Genomic DNA, 16349 nt, shown 5'->3' on the forward strand with positions numbered 1-16349 from the left:
TAAAAACTACAGATCACCCCACAAAAAAAAAGCCCTTACTTAGTTCTGTAAAAGTAACTATAAAAAAAAAAAATTAAGGTGGAATTGTTTTTTTGTTCCAATTCCACCCCCATCTAGAATTTATTTCCAGCTTCCCACTAGAAGTCCTCATACAGCTATGTGAATGGGGGAAAAAAAAAGTTAAGGCTCCAGGAAAACAGGGAGTAAGAAGGAAGTTGCAGTAATCTGGAGCTATAGCATGTGTATGGTAGTCCGTCACTTACAGGATTGTACTGAAGAGCTGACACATAGGCCTGCACTGCTCCTTCCATGTCCCCAGCTGCCACAAGAGCAGCAGCGAGATTGATATATCCATCGATAAAGTCCGGTTTCAGACGTAGTGCATGCCGATAATGCTCAATGGCCTCCTGCAGCTGTCCTCTTTCTTTATAGACATTTCCCAGGTTGGAATAGGCTTCAGCAAGTAGTGGATTCTGCTTAATTGCCAGTGTACTAAAATGTGCGGACCTACAAAACACAAGTCAAAGCTCAGCACCGAATTACACCCATAAATACAAGACACCCTATTTCAGTGGTCGCCGTCTACTACAGCTTCTATTCTTCCCAGACACTGGAATCTAAAGACATCTTAAGAAACTTCAACATAGTTCAGTCATACAGGTTGGTCAGGATCCAAGCAGTCCTACACACATTCACCAATGCCGAGGTCTGACCTCTGCCATGTCATGAGCCCAACAGAAATTCACATTCAGCAACCTGAACTGTGTGATAAACTACATGTATACAGAGCAAGCGAGGAAATACTGACCTGTCTAGTCTGCGACACTGAAAGTGAATAGAAGAGAGAAGTAGTAAAACACCGGTGTTATCAGGCTCTTGTCTCCAAAGCTGCATGCAATGTCTTTCTGCGGCTTCGAAGTCCCCGGCCTGATATTCACGATGAGCCAACTCCGCTAACCCTTGGAAGGAAAGCATACGTTTCGTTGGTTCTAGAGAATCACCAAACATTCGGGGGGGAAAGGAAAAATTAGAGAATGGGAAAAAAAAAAAATGACAAACTAAAAAGTGATGCAAAGCAAATAAAATGAAGCCTAGGTTTTAACTAAAAGTCACCAGAGCCCTGGAAACACATACACTGAACTACTGTACGGTTATGTGCACAAGTACACGCTTTCTATTGTCCGTGCATCTATTTAAAGGAGCAACTGTGCAAATAGTTTTGATTAAAAAGTTCTACCTTATTGTGTTTATATCGTCCATGAAGACCTACGTCGTTACAGATTACAAAGCCAGCATGGTAACGCCTTTCCATCTATTCCAGGGACAGAACTGATTTTTTTTGCTGTATGGGATTACTGGGATCAAGAAAAGGTTTGGCTACAAAAATATCCAAGTGACTCCTAAAGTCTACAGTAAATTGTCCACCCCGATCTCCCCTCCATCAGAGGTGGTTTCTTTCTCAAAAACATATCACAAAGGAAGGCAATCCAGCATCATTTTTATCTACTTATATGCCGTATTGTATGCGGGCAGGGTCCCCCCGTACCAGTCTGTAAATAGTACTATTTATATTATGTATGTGCACACTGTACAGCGCCATGGAATTAATGGTACTTTCCATCTAAATAATAATATGCATCAGCTTTAGCTGTGGTTACTGTAGCAGGCACAAGTATTGTGCCAAGGAACTGAAGGCGCAAAGTGAATGAAATATAATAAAAAGAAAGAAGACGCACAGAGTGAAAATACCGAGGGGGGGGGGGGGGGGGGGGGGGGGGACACAAACAACATTTCCTATTACCATGGCTCTAGGACAGACATAAGGTAAAATGTTTTCACAGTTCAATCCAAATAACACTATGGGAAAATATCACCTACCACAAGTAACAAGGCCTGTTACAGTACAAAACAACATCAACAATTTTAAAAGAATACCAAACATAAGAGCACAAAATTGGAAAACATTACACCTTAGAGGACCTTTCATGGGTCCAGACTTTATAAACTAAGTATCAGGGTATGTAGGGCATACAACAGGGATCTAATAGCACTTACCATTTTTTCTGGGCGCCGCTCCATTCGCCTGCTGCGGCACCCGTTAAATTCTCCTGCCCTGTATACTAATTTTAGCATCTGCACAGGGAGGAGCAGACACCAGGGTTTCTCAAAGGGCGTCTCCTCCTCCCTGGCTGTAGCGCTGTCCAGTCACAGCAGAGAGCGTCACAGCCAGGGAGGAAAAAAAAGGCTCGCCTTCTCCCCTGGCTGTGGCGCTCTCCCTGTGCCGATGCTAAAATTAGTATACAGGGCGGGAGAATTTAACAGGTGCCACAGCGGGCGAATGGAGCGGCGCCCCGAATAAATATTAAGCACCATTAGATCCCCATTGTATGCCCCACATACCCTGATGGTTTATAAAGTCTGGACCCATGAGAGGCCCTCTAATCTCCTTTCTTTGATATAAAAGACTATACAACAGTATGAATATAGTGGGTGTAATACATTAGAAAATAAACAGCCCATACAACAGTACAAAAAGTGACGCTCGTGCAATGATTCTCCGTACATGGAAATAAGACCAGTCCTACCACTTTGTAGATTCGTGGTCCCTTATGTCTGGATGCTGGGTCTCTGACCTTATTCGTCCATGCTTGGCCTGAGCTAATCTTTACGCTCAGGGAGCAAAGCGCTCACCCTGACAAGAGCAACCCCACTGAGCCATCCCTTACATCTAACTAGGGGCCACTGCTTGCCCCTGTTGAACTTGACTGCCCAGCTTCGTCAGGGTAATAGCAGCGAGACCCCAGTAACTAAGTAAATTATGTCCCAACGTGTTTCCTTGGCGTATAAAGCCAAATCATCAAGGGACTGTATGGCTGCCATACGCTTCACTTCCCTTCCCAGTGTCAACACTGTCATTGATGTAGGGCATTACCTTTACAGCCTAAGCTGCTGACCAATGCTGAGCCTGTCTTTTATAGTCCCCTGACGAAGCTGGGCAGTGACAAGTTCAACTGGGGCAAGCAGGGACCTCTAGTTAGATATAAGGGTCGGTTCAGTGGGGTCACCCTTGTCAGGGTGAGCGCTCTGCTCCCTGAGCGTAAAGATTAGCTCAGGCCAAGCATGGACGAATAAGGTCAGAGACCCAGCATCTAGACATAAGGGACCCCCAAAAGGGACCACAAATCGACAAAGTGGTAGGACCCTTCTTCGTATTAAAAGTTAGTGTAACTCATTTTATTTACTACTTTATTAGAGCTAGGCATGTATACTTATGTTAGTCTGATTGGCAAAAGATCTGTAATTACCTTATAATAACAGCTTTCATTAATGTCCTCTGTCCCTTTCCACTGCTCCCTTAAAAGACTGTTACTAGGGCTGGCTGGTCTGTCTCCCAACTTAATGTAAACAGAAGACAGAGGGGCGGTCCTTCACACTGCACGCCTGCATTAGGCTCCAGAGTGAGGAGGCGTGTCTCTCAGTAATCCAATCTGATTGGCTGGCAGGGAGCTGCTGGCTACAGCATGTGTGTATGGGAAGTGAGCAAAAGCAGTTTTGGCCTCTGAGAACTGGCGGAGGAGCCATCCTGAGAAGGTCCTCATATTGTAAATGTTTAAACAGCTGTAACTTAAGGGGAAAACTCTTAAAATAGTGGTATGTGAAGAAAGTAAAGATCGCTTTATGCATAATGCTGCAGCAGTAACATATGCTAAAATAGATTTTTTGATGAAAACATGACAGTTACCCTTTAAGTATCACAGGTCACCTACTATAATCATACTGTTGATAATTCTGGGGTTGCCCATCATCTTTAACTGATTGACCATTGATACACTGGTTATGTGAATTTGCATGTAAAAGAATACATATATAAAAGGAATCTCCTGTGTGTGTCCCCGAGGGGGATCAGTCATGCCCCCCTCCTTCCTCACTATCTTGTGTCTGGCTGTAAGACAACTGGTTAGCACAGGGGCCTCTGTGTCTGCAGTCATTCGAAAAGGTATTTAAAGGGCTTCAACTAAATAGGATGTAGCTGTCCCACAGAAGTGAATGGGGATTGCGGAGTTGTAATTACACCTGCTCTCTGCTGTGATGTTGACGGCAGGAAGGCAAATAGAGAAGAGAAAGCAGTGCTCATATGATGCTGTGTTCTCTTCAAACAGATGATCAGCAGGGGTGCCGGCTGTTGGGCCAACGCCAATTTGATATTGATTACCTATCCTGAGGATAGTTCATCAATATTACAAAAGTGGACAACTCCTTTAAGCCAATTAATTGGGACCTGAGCTGAGCTTCAGCATGCCAGCAGGACTACTAAACAGCGGAGGGAGCCTTTAGTTTCTGGCTATGTCCACTTTTTTGGTTCCTGCACCTGCCAAAGATAGCTTATCAGTAGAGGTGCCAGGTATCATAACATGTCCATCTTTATGTAATAACAACTAATTTCCAAAGAGTCGAACATCTTTTCACATGAAAGCAAAAGGCTGTCAACAAAAGCTGGTGACAAACACCTCAACGGCTGTCCCATCATGGAAAACCAATATTTGCCCAGTCAGGCAGGGCTTGTAGCAATGACTCTGACTTGGCCAGTGCTAGGAGGTCCCAATGACGCCAAGCTCAGGTACTTCAAAGTAGTACTAGTGCAAGACAGCACTCATGTTTTGGTGTGATGTAAACAACCCTTTATAGGAGTTTTCTGGTTTTTGGATATTTATGACCTATCCTCAGAATAGGTCATCAATATCAGATGGGCTGGGGTCTAACTCCCTGTACACCCAGTGATTAGCTGTTGCAAGCGCTCGCCGTAGACATTGTAGCAGGTGGAAAAAAAAAAAAGAAGCTAAGTATACTTGAAATTTGTCCAATCTCATACACTTTTTTGGTACTGTATTACTCTCCATGCATAATCCGCAAGGTGTGCAGGTAGCCTAATAATGGGAAGGCGTAGAAACGATGGGTCACTGTTATATTGATGGAAGTGTTGAAACACACTGGCATATTTTCCAAATTTCTATTCTTTCTACAGATAATTTGCACATTGTTTGGGATTAGCCATTTTTAATGTAGGATTAAGTAGTATATTCCTAATCTTCATTTAAGCCCCCTTGAAGGTAGTGATAAAATCCCCCTTATATTTACCAGTACTGTTAGGCTACTTTCACACTAGCAATAAAGTTTTCCGGTATTGAGTTCCGTCACAGGGGCTCAATACCGGAAATTAAACTCTTCAGTATTGTCCCAATGCATTCTGAATGGAGAGCAATACGTTCAGGATGCATCAGGATGTCTTCAGTTCCTTTTACGGTACTTGGCCAAGCTGCAGTATTTTCTCCGGCCAAAATTCCGGAGCACTTGCCAGATCTGGCACCAGGTGTTCTAGAAGAGACGGATCCGGTATAGCAATGCATTTGTCAGACGGATCCGCTTCCGGAAACAAATGATATCTGTTTGCATACGGCTTTCCAGATCCAGCAGGCAATGGAACAGCCTGCCAGATTCTTCTAACGCTAGTGTGAAAGTAGCCTTAGTTTGTCAATTCCTCTTACAATTTTCACCCCCAGTGCTTTCCCTTCTGTGCGTAATTCCAATGTCAACCCAAATACCCTAACTGTTGGTAATTTCAGCTGTGAACATGTCCAATGTCTATGGGGCGATATTAAATCACATGGCAGTGCCTCCTATTTCTACAGTATCCAAACACTTTTAGATAAAAGTTATTTCAACTGCATTTACTCTTTCGTGAGATACGTTAGAATGCCCCTGCAGATTTCAATACATGGATCGTACCAGCCAAACTATGCGCTTCACATTAATATTAATCAAAATACTGTCGGTGTGTCCCGACATTGCCTTCATACCTTACTATTATCAACTGGATCCCTAATAACGCGAAGAACACATTCCAACAATTAACTGAGAATGAAACTAGATTGTTAAAGAGTGGGGCGGATGGGCTGAATGAAATGACCGAACACTAAAGATTACATTTTATCATCTTTTTTGACACATTTTGTTTATAATAAAAAAAAATTGGCAGGTTTAGTACGTCACATATTGGTATATATCATGTTTTATATGTTTTTATTTGGTTTATGTATAAATTCTGTGAGCCATATGCAACCTTTGAAACTGTAGTCTATTTGACGTTAACCACTTCTAGACCGGGCCATTTACCCCCTTCGTGACCAGGCCTAATTTTGCAAATCTGACATGCGTCACTTTATGTGGTAACTTTGGAACCATTTTACTTATCCAAGCCATTCTGAGATTGTTTTCTCGTGACACATTATACTTCATGTTAATGGTAAATTCGAGTCAATGCGTTTTAATTATATTTATTTTTAAAAAATCCAAAAGTTAAACATTTTTAAAAAAATTCACTGTTTTCTAAATTGGAATTTCTCTGCTTTTACAACAGAAAGTGATACCTCAAAATATTTATTACTTAACATTCCCCATATGCCTACTTTATGTTGCAATCATTTGGTAAATGTCATTTTTTTTAAGACGTTAGGAGGCTTAGAATTTTAGAAGCAATTCTTAAAATTTAAGAAAATTTCCAAAACCCACTTTTTAAGGCTACTTTCACACTCACGTTTGGCGCGGATACGTCATGGATCTGCACAGATGGATCCGTTCAGATAATACAACAGCATGCATCTGTTCAGAACAGATCCGTTTGCATTATCTTTAATATTGCCAAGACTGATCCGTCTTGAAAGTCAATGGAGGACGGATCCGTTTTCTTTTGTGCCAGATTGTGTCATAGAAGACTGATCCGTCCCTATTGACTTACACTGTGTGTCACAACGGATCCGTTTGGCAGCCTTTTGGTGCCACACTCCAGAGCGGAATGTAGACTGATCGGAGGCAAACTGATACATTCTGAGCGGATACATTTCCATTCGGAATACATTAGGGCAAAACTGATCCGTTTTGGACCACTTGTGAGAGCCCTGAACGGATCTCACAAACAGAAACCAAAACGCCAGTGTGAAAGTATTCTAAGGACCAGTTCAGGTCTGAAGTCACTTAAGTTACTCAAAACTGATCTTACAAACTTTGTTTCAAGAAAAATGGAGATGAAATTTCAAAATTTCACTTTTTTGGCAGATTTTGTATTTTAATCAATTTTTTTCTTTAAATGGACAAACAAAACTCAATATTACCCCGATTCTGCGGTTTACAGAAACATCCCATATGTGGTTGTAAACCGATGTAAAAGCACACGGCAGGTCGCAGAAGAAAAGGAGCGCTGTATGGTTTTTGGGAGGCAGATTTTGCTGAACTGGTTTTTAGATGCCATGTCCCATATGAAGCATGCACCCTTAGAGTAGAAACTCCCAAAAAGTGACCCCATTTTGGAAACTAGGGGATAAGGTGGCAGTTTGATTGGTACTATTTGGGGGTACATATGACTTTTAATTGCTCTATAATACATTTTTTGTGAGGCAAGGTAACAAAAATTGCACTGTATTTTATTTACAACAATTATCTGACAGGACAGTGGGTTGTTACGGACGCAATGATATCAAATAGGTCTACTTTGTGTGCTTCAGTTGAACATAATTTTTTTTTCAAATGCTTTTTCAAAAATGTTTTATGTTTTTGTGTCTCCATTTTCTGAACGCCATATGTTTTTTTATTTTTTTGCCAATCATCTTGTGCAGCGGCTCGTTTTTTTGCAGGAAGAGTTGATGTTTTTATTGGTACAATTTTTGGGTACATATGATTTTCAGATCATTCATTATTACACTTTATGAGGCAAAGTGACCAAAAAATTGGTTGTTTTAGCAGTTTATTTATTTTTACAGTGTTCACCTGAGGGGTTAAGTCATTTGACATTTTTATAGAGAAGATAGTTACAGACGTGGCAATACCTAATATGTCTACTTTTTCTTATTTAAGTTTTACGCAATAGAATTTTTTAAACAAAAAAAATAATGTTTTAGTGTCTGCATAATAAAGCACTGCACAGCCTCAGTGCAGGGCCGATTGTGGTCTGTGGAAGACCCGACAGCTCCTGCACCCACCCAGCCACATGACCACTGGGCCAGAACAGGAAGCGCGTAGCGCTCGCTGAACGCTGTGTATACAGCGATCTAGAAGGCAGGGACACCTGGGAACTGTCCCTGCCTTCTCTCATAGGACATTTATATCCTATGGGCGGTCAGGAAGTGATTGAATACTTTTGAGTTAAAAAGACAATTAAAAAATTATAAAATATAGCGGAGATAATTTTTTGGGGTTAGCCAAAAGGTAAGCTTCCTCTATAATACTTTTGTTCTTTTTTAACACAAAAGTACAACATCACAGATTGTTCAGGCTAACACAGTATCACTCTAGGTTTTAGTTTTTATTACATTTTAGTGTTCTAAAAAAAAAAAAAAAAAATATTTAGCCTTCAGCACCCGTAGATCATATGGGATCTGATCGGATATTCTGCCGTAGGAGGGTGCTGCTCCAGTCTATCGGTTTCATTAAATGGGAGCAGAGTAATCTGGCACGGCCGCTACACGTTGACCAGAGCTGCGCTCACTGCTCCATTCAGAAGCTGGCGGGGGAAACTGCAGGGAATGGCTGCTCGGTGGGGGAGTGGGGTGTGGGATCCTTACTGATTAGGTACTATTGACCTATCCTGAAGACAGTTCAATATCAGGAGCCGGATCCCCTTTAATGTTTTACCAGATTAGGGTATATTTCCAGTACTAAGATGCTTAGCCTACGACAAATTCCGTAAAGAGGATTTTGGAAAGGACCAAATTATGATGACTATATGACTGGCTCAAAGCATCTTGTAAGTGGCAGATCTTGTGGGGTTTTCCAGATATGCAGTGGTTGGTACTTATCAAAAATGGAACAACCACCAGTAACCTGACAAAATGGTTCAGGGCACCTAAGGCACACAGATGCATGCTGGGAGCACAGGTTACTTGTCTGGTCTCATCACACAGAAGAGCTACTACAGCACAAACTGCTGAAAAAGATGAAGCTGGCTGTGGTAGAAATGTCTAAGGCCTCTTTCACACTTGCGTTGTCCGGATCCGTCGTGTACTCCATTTGCCGGAATTACACGCCGGATCCGGAAAAACGCAAGTGAACTGAAAGCATTTGAAGACAGATCCGTCTTCAAAATGCGTTCAGTGTTACTATGGCACCCAGGACGCTATTAAAGTCCTGGTTGCCATAGTAATAGTGGGGAGCAGTATACTTACCGTCCGTGCGGCTCACGTGATCCATGCGCGTGGGGCGCCCTGACGTCACTCTGGAGCGCCCCGGGAGCCGCACGGACGGTAAGTATACTGCTCCCCACTACACTTTACCATGGCTGCCAGGACTTTAGCGTCCTGGCAGCCATGGTAACCATTCAGAAAAATGCGCCGACAGGACGTTTAGCTTAAAGGGAGTGCTCATTTACATATGAATAAAACTTCGTTTTTCCTGCTGGTGCAAGTCTAAAGAAAAGAACAAAGGTACCGTTACAATCCTGTATAGGTGTGCTACAGAGCCATGGAAGCACTGTATATGGCCATATGGAGGTGACAGACTCCCTTTAAGGCCGGATCCGGATTAATGCCTTTCAATGGGCATTAATTCCAGATCCGGCCTTGTGGCAAGTGTTCAGGATTTTTGGCCGGAGCAAAAAGCGCAGCATGCTGCGGTATTTTCTCCAGCCAAAAAACGTTCCGGTCCTGAACTGAAGACATCCTGATGCATCCTGAACGGATTTCTCTCCATTCAGAATGCATGGGGATAATCCTGATCAGGATTCTTCCGGCATAGAGCCCCGACGACGGAACTCTATGCCGGAAAAGAACGCAAGTGTGAAAGAGCCCTAACACAGAAGATCACAGCTTGAGTACAAGGGGCTGCAGAGCCACAGATTGCTCGTCTTGACGCCTGTTGTCCCACACAAAGCCTACAATGGGCAAATCTGAATCAGAACTGGACCATGGATTAATGGGAGGAGGCCTGGTCTGATAAATCAGATTTTGTTTCCCTCATGTGGCCTGCCTGCGTGACACTGACTGAGGAACAGATTGCAAGAGAATGCAGTAGAAGACAAGACGGCACAATCCATGTGATGCTCTGAACAAGGTGCCTGGAAACCTTGGGTCCCAGCATTTATGTGGATGTTACTTCGACATGTGCCACCTATCTGAACATTGTGGACCAAGCCCATTCCCTGAGGGCAGTGGCCTCTTTCAGCAGGACAATGGACCCTACCACACCGCAGAAACTCTTCAAGAATAGTTTAAAGGGTTCTCTGGGAATTAAGAAAATGAAAATACCGGTACTTAAATATTACTTTATTATAAATATATTCTCAAATACCTTTCATTACTTATAACGGCTCGTTTTGTCTGGGGAGCAATCAGGGGAAACAAAATGGCCACCGCCCTATTGATTCACACAAAACCTGTCCTGATCACACATGAGGACAAGTTACTTTACAACGCTGAGGTAAAGCGCTGCCTCATCCTCCTCTCTACTAGTCAGGGATTAGCTGAATCTCTGGAGAATTTAGTTAATGAGGACAGAACAGAGGACGGACAGGCTGTGGTAATGGAGACTGCTTACAAGACCATTAGCCACATCCCCACCTCCTCTTATGTCTCCTCATCTCCTCCATTCCCAGAGATTCACCTGTATTCAGGATCATGATTCCTGACAAGCAGAGCAGAGAATAAGGCAGCACTGTGGCCCATTGTGATGAAGTAACTTGTCCTCCTGTGTGATTAGGACAGGTGCTGTGTGTACTGATAGGATGGTGCCCATTTTATTTCTCCTAATGATTGCTCCCCAGACCAAACAAGCCATTCTAAGTAATGAAAAGTATTTGTGAATATATTATAAAATATTTAAGTATTTTCAGTTTTTTTAAATTCCCGGAGAACCCCTTTAAGGATCATGATAAAGAGCTCAATGTATTGACTTTGCCAAATTCTTAAGACTCCAATCTGATAGATAGAGCATCTATGGCAGTGATGGCGAACCTTTTACAGACCGAGTGCCCAAACTGCAAAAAAAGAAAAAAACACTTATTTATCGCAAAGTGCCAACACAGCAATTTACCTTGAATACTACAGTCCAATATAATATATCTTCCATGTACTTTATCATTTATCTACAATATCCTGCCTGCCTTCAGTGCGCTGCCTGTGCCGATCATAGTGCGCCCTGCGCTGCTGAATGGCAGGAAAAGTCTAAGGCATATTGGTACACTGTAGACTTTTTCCAGGGTGTGGGTGCCCACAGAGAGGGCTCGGAGTGCCGCCTTTGGCACCCGTGCCATAGGTTCGCCATCACTGATCTATGGGATGTGCTGGAAAAACAGGTCTGATCCATGGAGTCCCTCCCTCACTGCAAATGTCTGGGTGACAGATACCACAGGACACATTCAGAGGTCTTGTGGAGGTTAAGCTACTTTCACACTGGCGTTTTAGGGTCCGCCTGTGAGATCCGTTTCAGGGCTCTCACAAATGGTTCAAAACGGATCAGTTCAGCCCCAATGCATTCTGAATGGATAAGGATCCGTTCAGAATGCATCAGTTTGGCTCCATTCTGCTCTGGAGGCGGACACCAAAACGCTGCTTGCAGTGCTTTGGTGTCCGCCTGGTGATGCAGAGTCAAACTGATCTGTCCTGACACACAATGTAAGTCAATGGGAGCGGATCAGTTTTCACTGACACAATATGGTGCAATTGAAAACGGATCAATCCCCCATTGACATGCAAGTCAGGACGGATACAATCGTTTGCATTATAGGTGCGGATCCGTCTGTGCAGATACCAGACGGATCCGCACCGAATGCAGATGTGAAAGTAGCCTTATCAGGCTAGGGCGGATCAGTGTATATCACATATACAGACTCAACCTGTCATATCGACAGCCTAAACGTTCTGCAGAATAAAAGTCTATACGCAAGTTACAATAAACATCTGCACGCTTTTCCTATGGAAGACCATGTCTGACAGTACAAAAACATGGTGTGAACAGGGCCTTCCAAATCTTTCCTCCGAGTGGATGAGTTAGGAATTAGCTCAGAGAAGACAATTCTCAAGCACAAGGAAATTAATCACTGCTCTCTATTGGGGCTGTGGATCACATCATGTTCTCCCCAAGAGGCCCTGAAGCCAGCATCTGAGATGAAGCATGATGCCATTAGTCTTAGAGGACCCGTCACCTTCAATTGACAGGTCATTTTAGTAACCACTTTAAAGAGGACCTGTCGCCACAAAACGCAGTCTGCAGGCAGCACGTTCTTAACAGAATTATATCGATTTGTGGGAAAAGATTCAGTAAAACTTGCCATTTCTACATCTACAGCTTTGCTGTTTGAGGGTGGTGTTGGCAAACCCTCACACTTGGCCAGAGCTGTAAAGGGAAGAGGAGTTCCCCGCTCTCCGGCACTGGCTCCTCGCTTCTTCTCTCCCCGGCCTGCATTGCTCCGCTGGGCTCCCTCACTGGACGCAGCAGAGAGCGGACCATTTGTCGTACCTAGTGTGGAGCGAAGTGCACTTTGGATCACAGATCCGAAGACGTTTTGTTTGAATGCAGTAGGAAGGCCCGTCTCCGTACAGCATTGAAATGTATGGGTTTCACCGTTTTCAATTTGAATAATCAAAGTTTGAAGTTATTCAAAGTCTTGCGAGACTTCGGCTATAATGAATTTCACCTCCGCTAAGCCCATACATTTCAATGCTGTACAGAGACGGGTCAGTGGTTGACTGCAGCAATGTCAAACTGGATGCTCACATGGATGGACCCAGCGGAGCATCGCGGGGCCGGAGGAGCGGGAAGTGGGCAAGTAATCTTTCCTTTACAGGTCCCTCCAGTCTTATACAACCCCTTTAAAGGGGTTCTGCAGTTTTTTAAACTGATCTATCTTCTGGATAGATTATCAGCATCTGATTGGCGGGGGTCCGACACCCGTGACCCCTGCCAATCTGCTGTTTGAGAAGGAAATGGTGCTTGCAGCAGCCTTCTCGCCGGTTACCGCAGGCCCAGTGACATCACGACTAGTATCACTGGCCTGGGCGTGGCTAAGCTCCATTCATGTGAACAGAGCTTAGCCCCGCCCAGGCCATTGATTCTAGTCGTGACGTCATTGGGCCAGCGGTAAACAGTGAGAAGGCCATGGCGCTGCTGCCTTCTCAAACAGCTGATCGGTGGGGGTCCCAGGTGTCGGACCCCCGCCGATCAGATCCTGATGACCTATCCTGAGGATAGGTCAGTTTAAAAAAGATGCAGAACCCCAAGATACAAAATGCAGAGCTGTAAATGTATAAATTACTAATTTTCCTGAATCTTTTCCCAGATCTGCTCAGCGCCTCCTGCTCTATAGCACACAGTGCATGTTGTGGTGACGGGTCCTCGTACCACTCATGAAATAACTCTGGAACGTCATTTCCTAGAAGTCTGGTCTATAGCTCCTCGGGCATTTCCATTAGAAACTTATAAACAAACAACTGGGTGTCATTATTGGGGGGGGGGGGGGGGGGGGGGGTCTGTCCATAAGGACACTCTGCTGTGACAAAGGGGAATTCTGTCAATTCTAGGAGAAATAACAATGCGGGGGGGCTGTGGCACGCCGCTCAGAAGCTTTCCATTATAACCTTTTCTACAGTTTTATCATTCAGGCCTCCTGCACACAAAATGTGCACCCCGTGGCCGTGCTGTGGACCGCAAAACGCAATGCACGAACACTGACCGCGGGGCAGCCGCAGCGAATCGCAGACCCATTTACTTTAAAGGGAACCTGTCACCGGGATTTAGTGTATAGAGCTGAGGACATGGGCTGCTAGATGGCCGCTAGCACATCTGCAATACCCAGTGCCCATAGCTCTGTGTGCTTTTATTGTGTAAAAAAACAACAATTTGATACATATGCAAATTAACCTGAGGCGAGTCCTGTCCCTGACTCCTCTCACGTACAGGACTCATCTCAGGGTAATTTGCGTATATATCAAATCAGTTTTTTTTTTTTTTTACACAATAAAAGCACACAGAGCTATGGGGGGTGCAGGGCCCACACCTATCAGACAATGGGAATACCCCTTTAAGCAGAGAAACAGGCCGTCCTAGCTCAGGGTGGAACTGCCTTCTCCCCCAGGAACAGCTCCCGATACCAGGATCATCTGAATTTAGGCAAAAATAGGATTTGCCCGTTTTAACCGTCTGCTCCGAAGGCCCAGCACCATTGACCTGGAAAGACGCTCTGAATAATGAGGGACAAGTCCGCATCTCATTAGGTCCCAATGTAACATCTGGGCTTGGCTCGTGCACACAGCTCGGTGTAGGAGCTTACTGTCGGAGATAGGCAGCTGAGCTTGGGGACAATTCATGCCTCTACATGGAGGTGCCCATACTTGGAGGCCCGAGGGGTGACAAAGGCCACCTGGGCACATGGAGCCCTGTAATGCCCACCGATACTAGACGGGGGGACTTCATTAGGGCCCTATGACTGTGCGGCCTCGCGGATGAATACAATATAATGTAGATATGCCCGCGGTGAATGGGCTTTAACTCTTTGCTATCCGCAGTGGACGCGCTGCAGGGTGACTGCGTGTCCGCCACATACAACGCATCACCCGCCGCTTTGTTGTCTGTGCACCCCGCCCTGGGAGACTCGCCGCCCGCCGCCTCGACAGACACCATGTCACGACATAAAAGCAGCAATCTCATCACACATCCTACCTGTACTATCAGCAACGCTCCCCACTGATGCAGCCATGTCGTCGGTGAGAGTCCGTGCTCAACCCTGCTCCGGCCTCACTCAGCAAGATGAAATGGCGCCTAGCTGTAGCGCCGGATCTACTTACAGGGGGGGAAAAGAAAATAGGGCGCTGTCTCCTTCCGCGTCCGCTTTAATTAGCCTGATAGGAAACGGTTTCTTAAGAGAACGGTTTCGTAAAAACAAATGTTTTCAAAAATTAACAAGGCATTCATTCGATAAATGGGCGATTTGTGAACTTTATTCGTAATTTGTGCACGGAAAACGCAAAGTATCCTTCCGCTTAGTGCAATGCGACAAACAGAGCAGGCTGCGCATGCGCCGCCCTGGAGCTCGCGCAGCCATTTTTGTTGTGGGAATTTGTTATTATGAACCGGGAATTAGGTGAATTGTAAAAGACGTACTATAGAGAGGACGGGGAATGGTGGGGTGAGGTGGATCACGAAGTCACTGGAGCAGCACCGTTATTATGTTTGATGCAAGCCTGTGTGCTAGAGCTATTCATCCTTCCCACAATTGGCATTGTGCTTGGTGATGGAGGCTTGCAGCTGCTCGGCCATCGAAGCCCCTGCCATGATGGTGTGCTGATGTTAATGCAGGAGGAGGTTTTGACTCTGCACAACGTGGGGGACTTCATGCACCTGAATGGTAACTCACCAGTGGCAGTATTTTATTATAACTGGTGGTTACTGGTGCTCAGCGTTGGACTGGCCCACCAGAAAACCAGAAGTCGGAGCCTCCAGGAGGCCCAGGCTCATAATAATGGACCCCTAATAAAACAAAATTCACAGAGGATGGGGCCTCAATCATTTCCTCTGGTGGGCCCAAGGGAGGTCAGTCCTATGCAGGTGCTGCTATAATTTCCTTCTGCTCTCTAGGGAGTACTTTCCCTCTGCTTAGGAGTCCCTGCCCTGGCTTAGGATTCCATGCCTTAACTTAGGAGTCCCTGCCCTGGCTTAGGAGTCCCTGCCCTGGCTTAGGAGTCCCTGCCCTGGCTTAGGAGTCCATGCCCAGGCTTAGGTGTCCCTGTCCTGGCCTAGGATTCCATACCTTAGCTTAGGAGTCCCTGTCCTGGTTTAGTAATCCCTGTCCTGGCTTAGGATTCCATGCCTTAGCTTAGGAGTCCCTGCCCTGGCTTAGGAGTCCCTGCCCTGGTTTAGGTGATCGGTTGATGTACGACACCTGGGATTCCACCGATCAGCAGTTTGAAAAGGCAGTGGTGATGCTGTGAGCGCTGAGACCTTCTCACAACTTTTCCTAGGCCAAGTAGCTACATGTTCATCAGTCACGTGGCCTAGGCGCAGCTCAGCCCCATAGAAGTGAATAGAGCTGAGCGCAATACCAAGCACTTCCGCTATACAATGTACGGCGCTGTGCTTGGTAAGGCTATTTTCACAGTAGTGTTTCTATTTTCCGGTATTGATATCTGTCATAGGGTCTCAATACCGAAAAAAAAAACGCTTTAGTTTTGTCCCCATTCATTGTCAGTGGGGACAAAACGTAACTGAACAGAACTGAATGCTCCAAAAGGCATTCCATTCTGTTCTCATACCGGAGAGCAAACCGCTGCGGTTTGCTTTCGTCCTGGGATGCGGAGCAAAACGGACACAATAGA

The 16349-nt window shown here is 44.9% G+C and overlaps 1 protein-coding gene across 1 annotated transcript in view; it reads right to left on the reverse strand.

Moving 5' to 3' along the window:
• The window catches only part of OGT (O-linked N-acetylglucosamine (GlcNAc) transferase), a 36063-nt gene extending 21228 nt beyond the window's left edge, over positions 1-14835 (reverse strand). The window contains exons 1-3 of the mRNA XM_044268627.1: positions 14698-14835; positions 809-989; positions 264-507 (exon numbers count right to left, since the gene is read on the reverse strand). Of these exons, the coding sequence (XP_044124562.1) occupies positions 264-507; positions 809-989; positions 14698-14734 (462 nt within the window). The 5' untranslated portion in view covers positions 14735-14835. The remainder of the gene's footprint in view (positions 1-263; positions 508-808; positions 990-14697) is intronic.
• Positions 14836-16349: the final 1514 nt, after the last annotated feature.

The sequence above is a fragment of the Bufo gargarizans genome, chromosome 9 (assembly GCF_014858855.1).
Source record: "Bufo gargarizans isolate SCDJY-AF-19 chromosome 9, ASM1485885v1, whole genome shotgun sequence".
Lineage (NCBI taxonomy): Eukaryota > Metazoa > Chordata > Amphibia > Anura > Bufonidae > Bufo > Bufo gargarizans.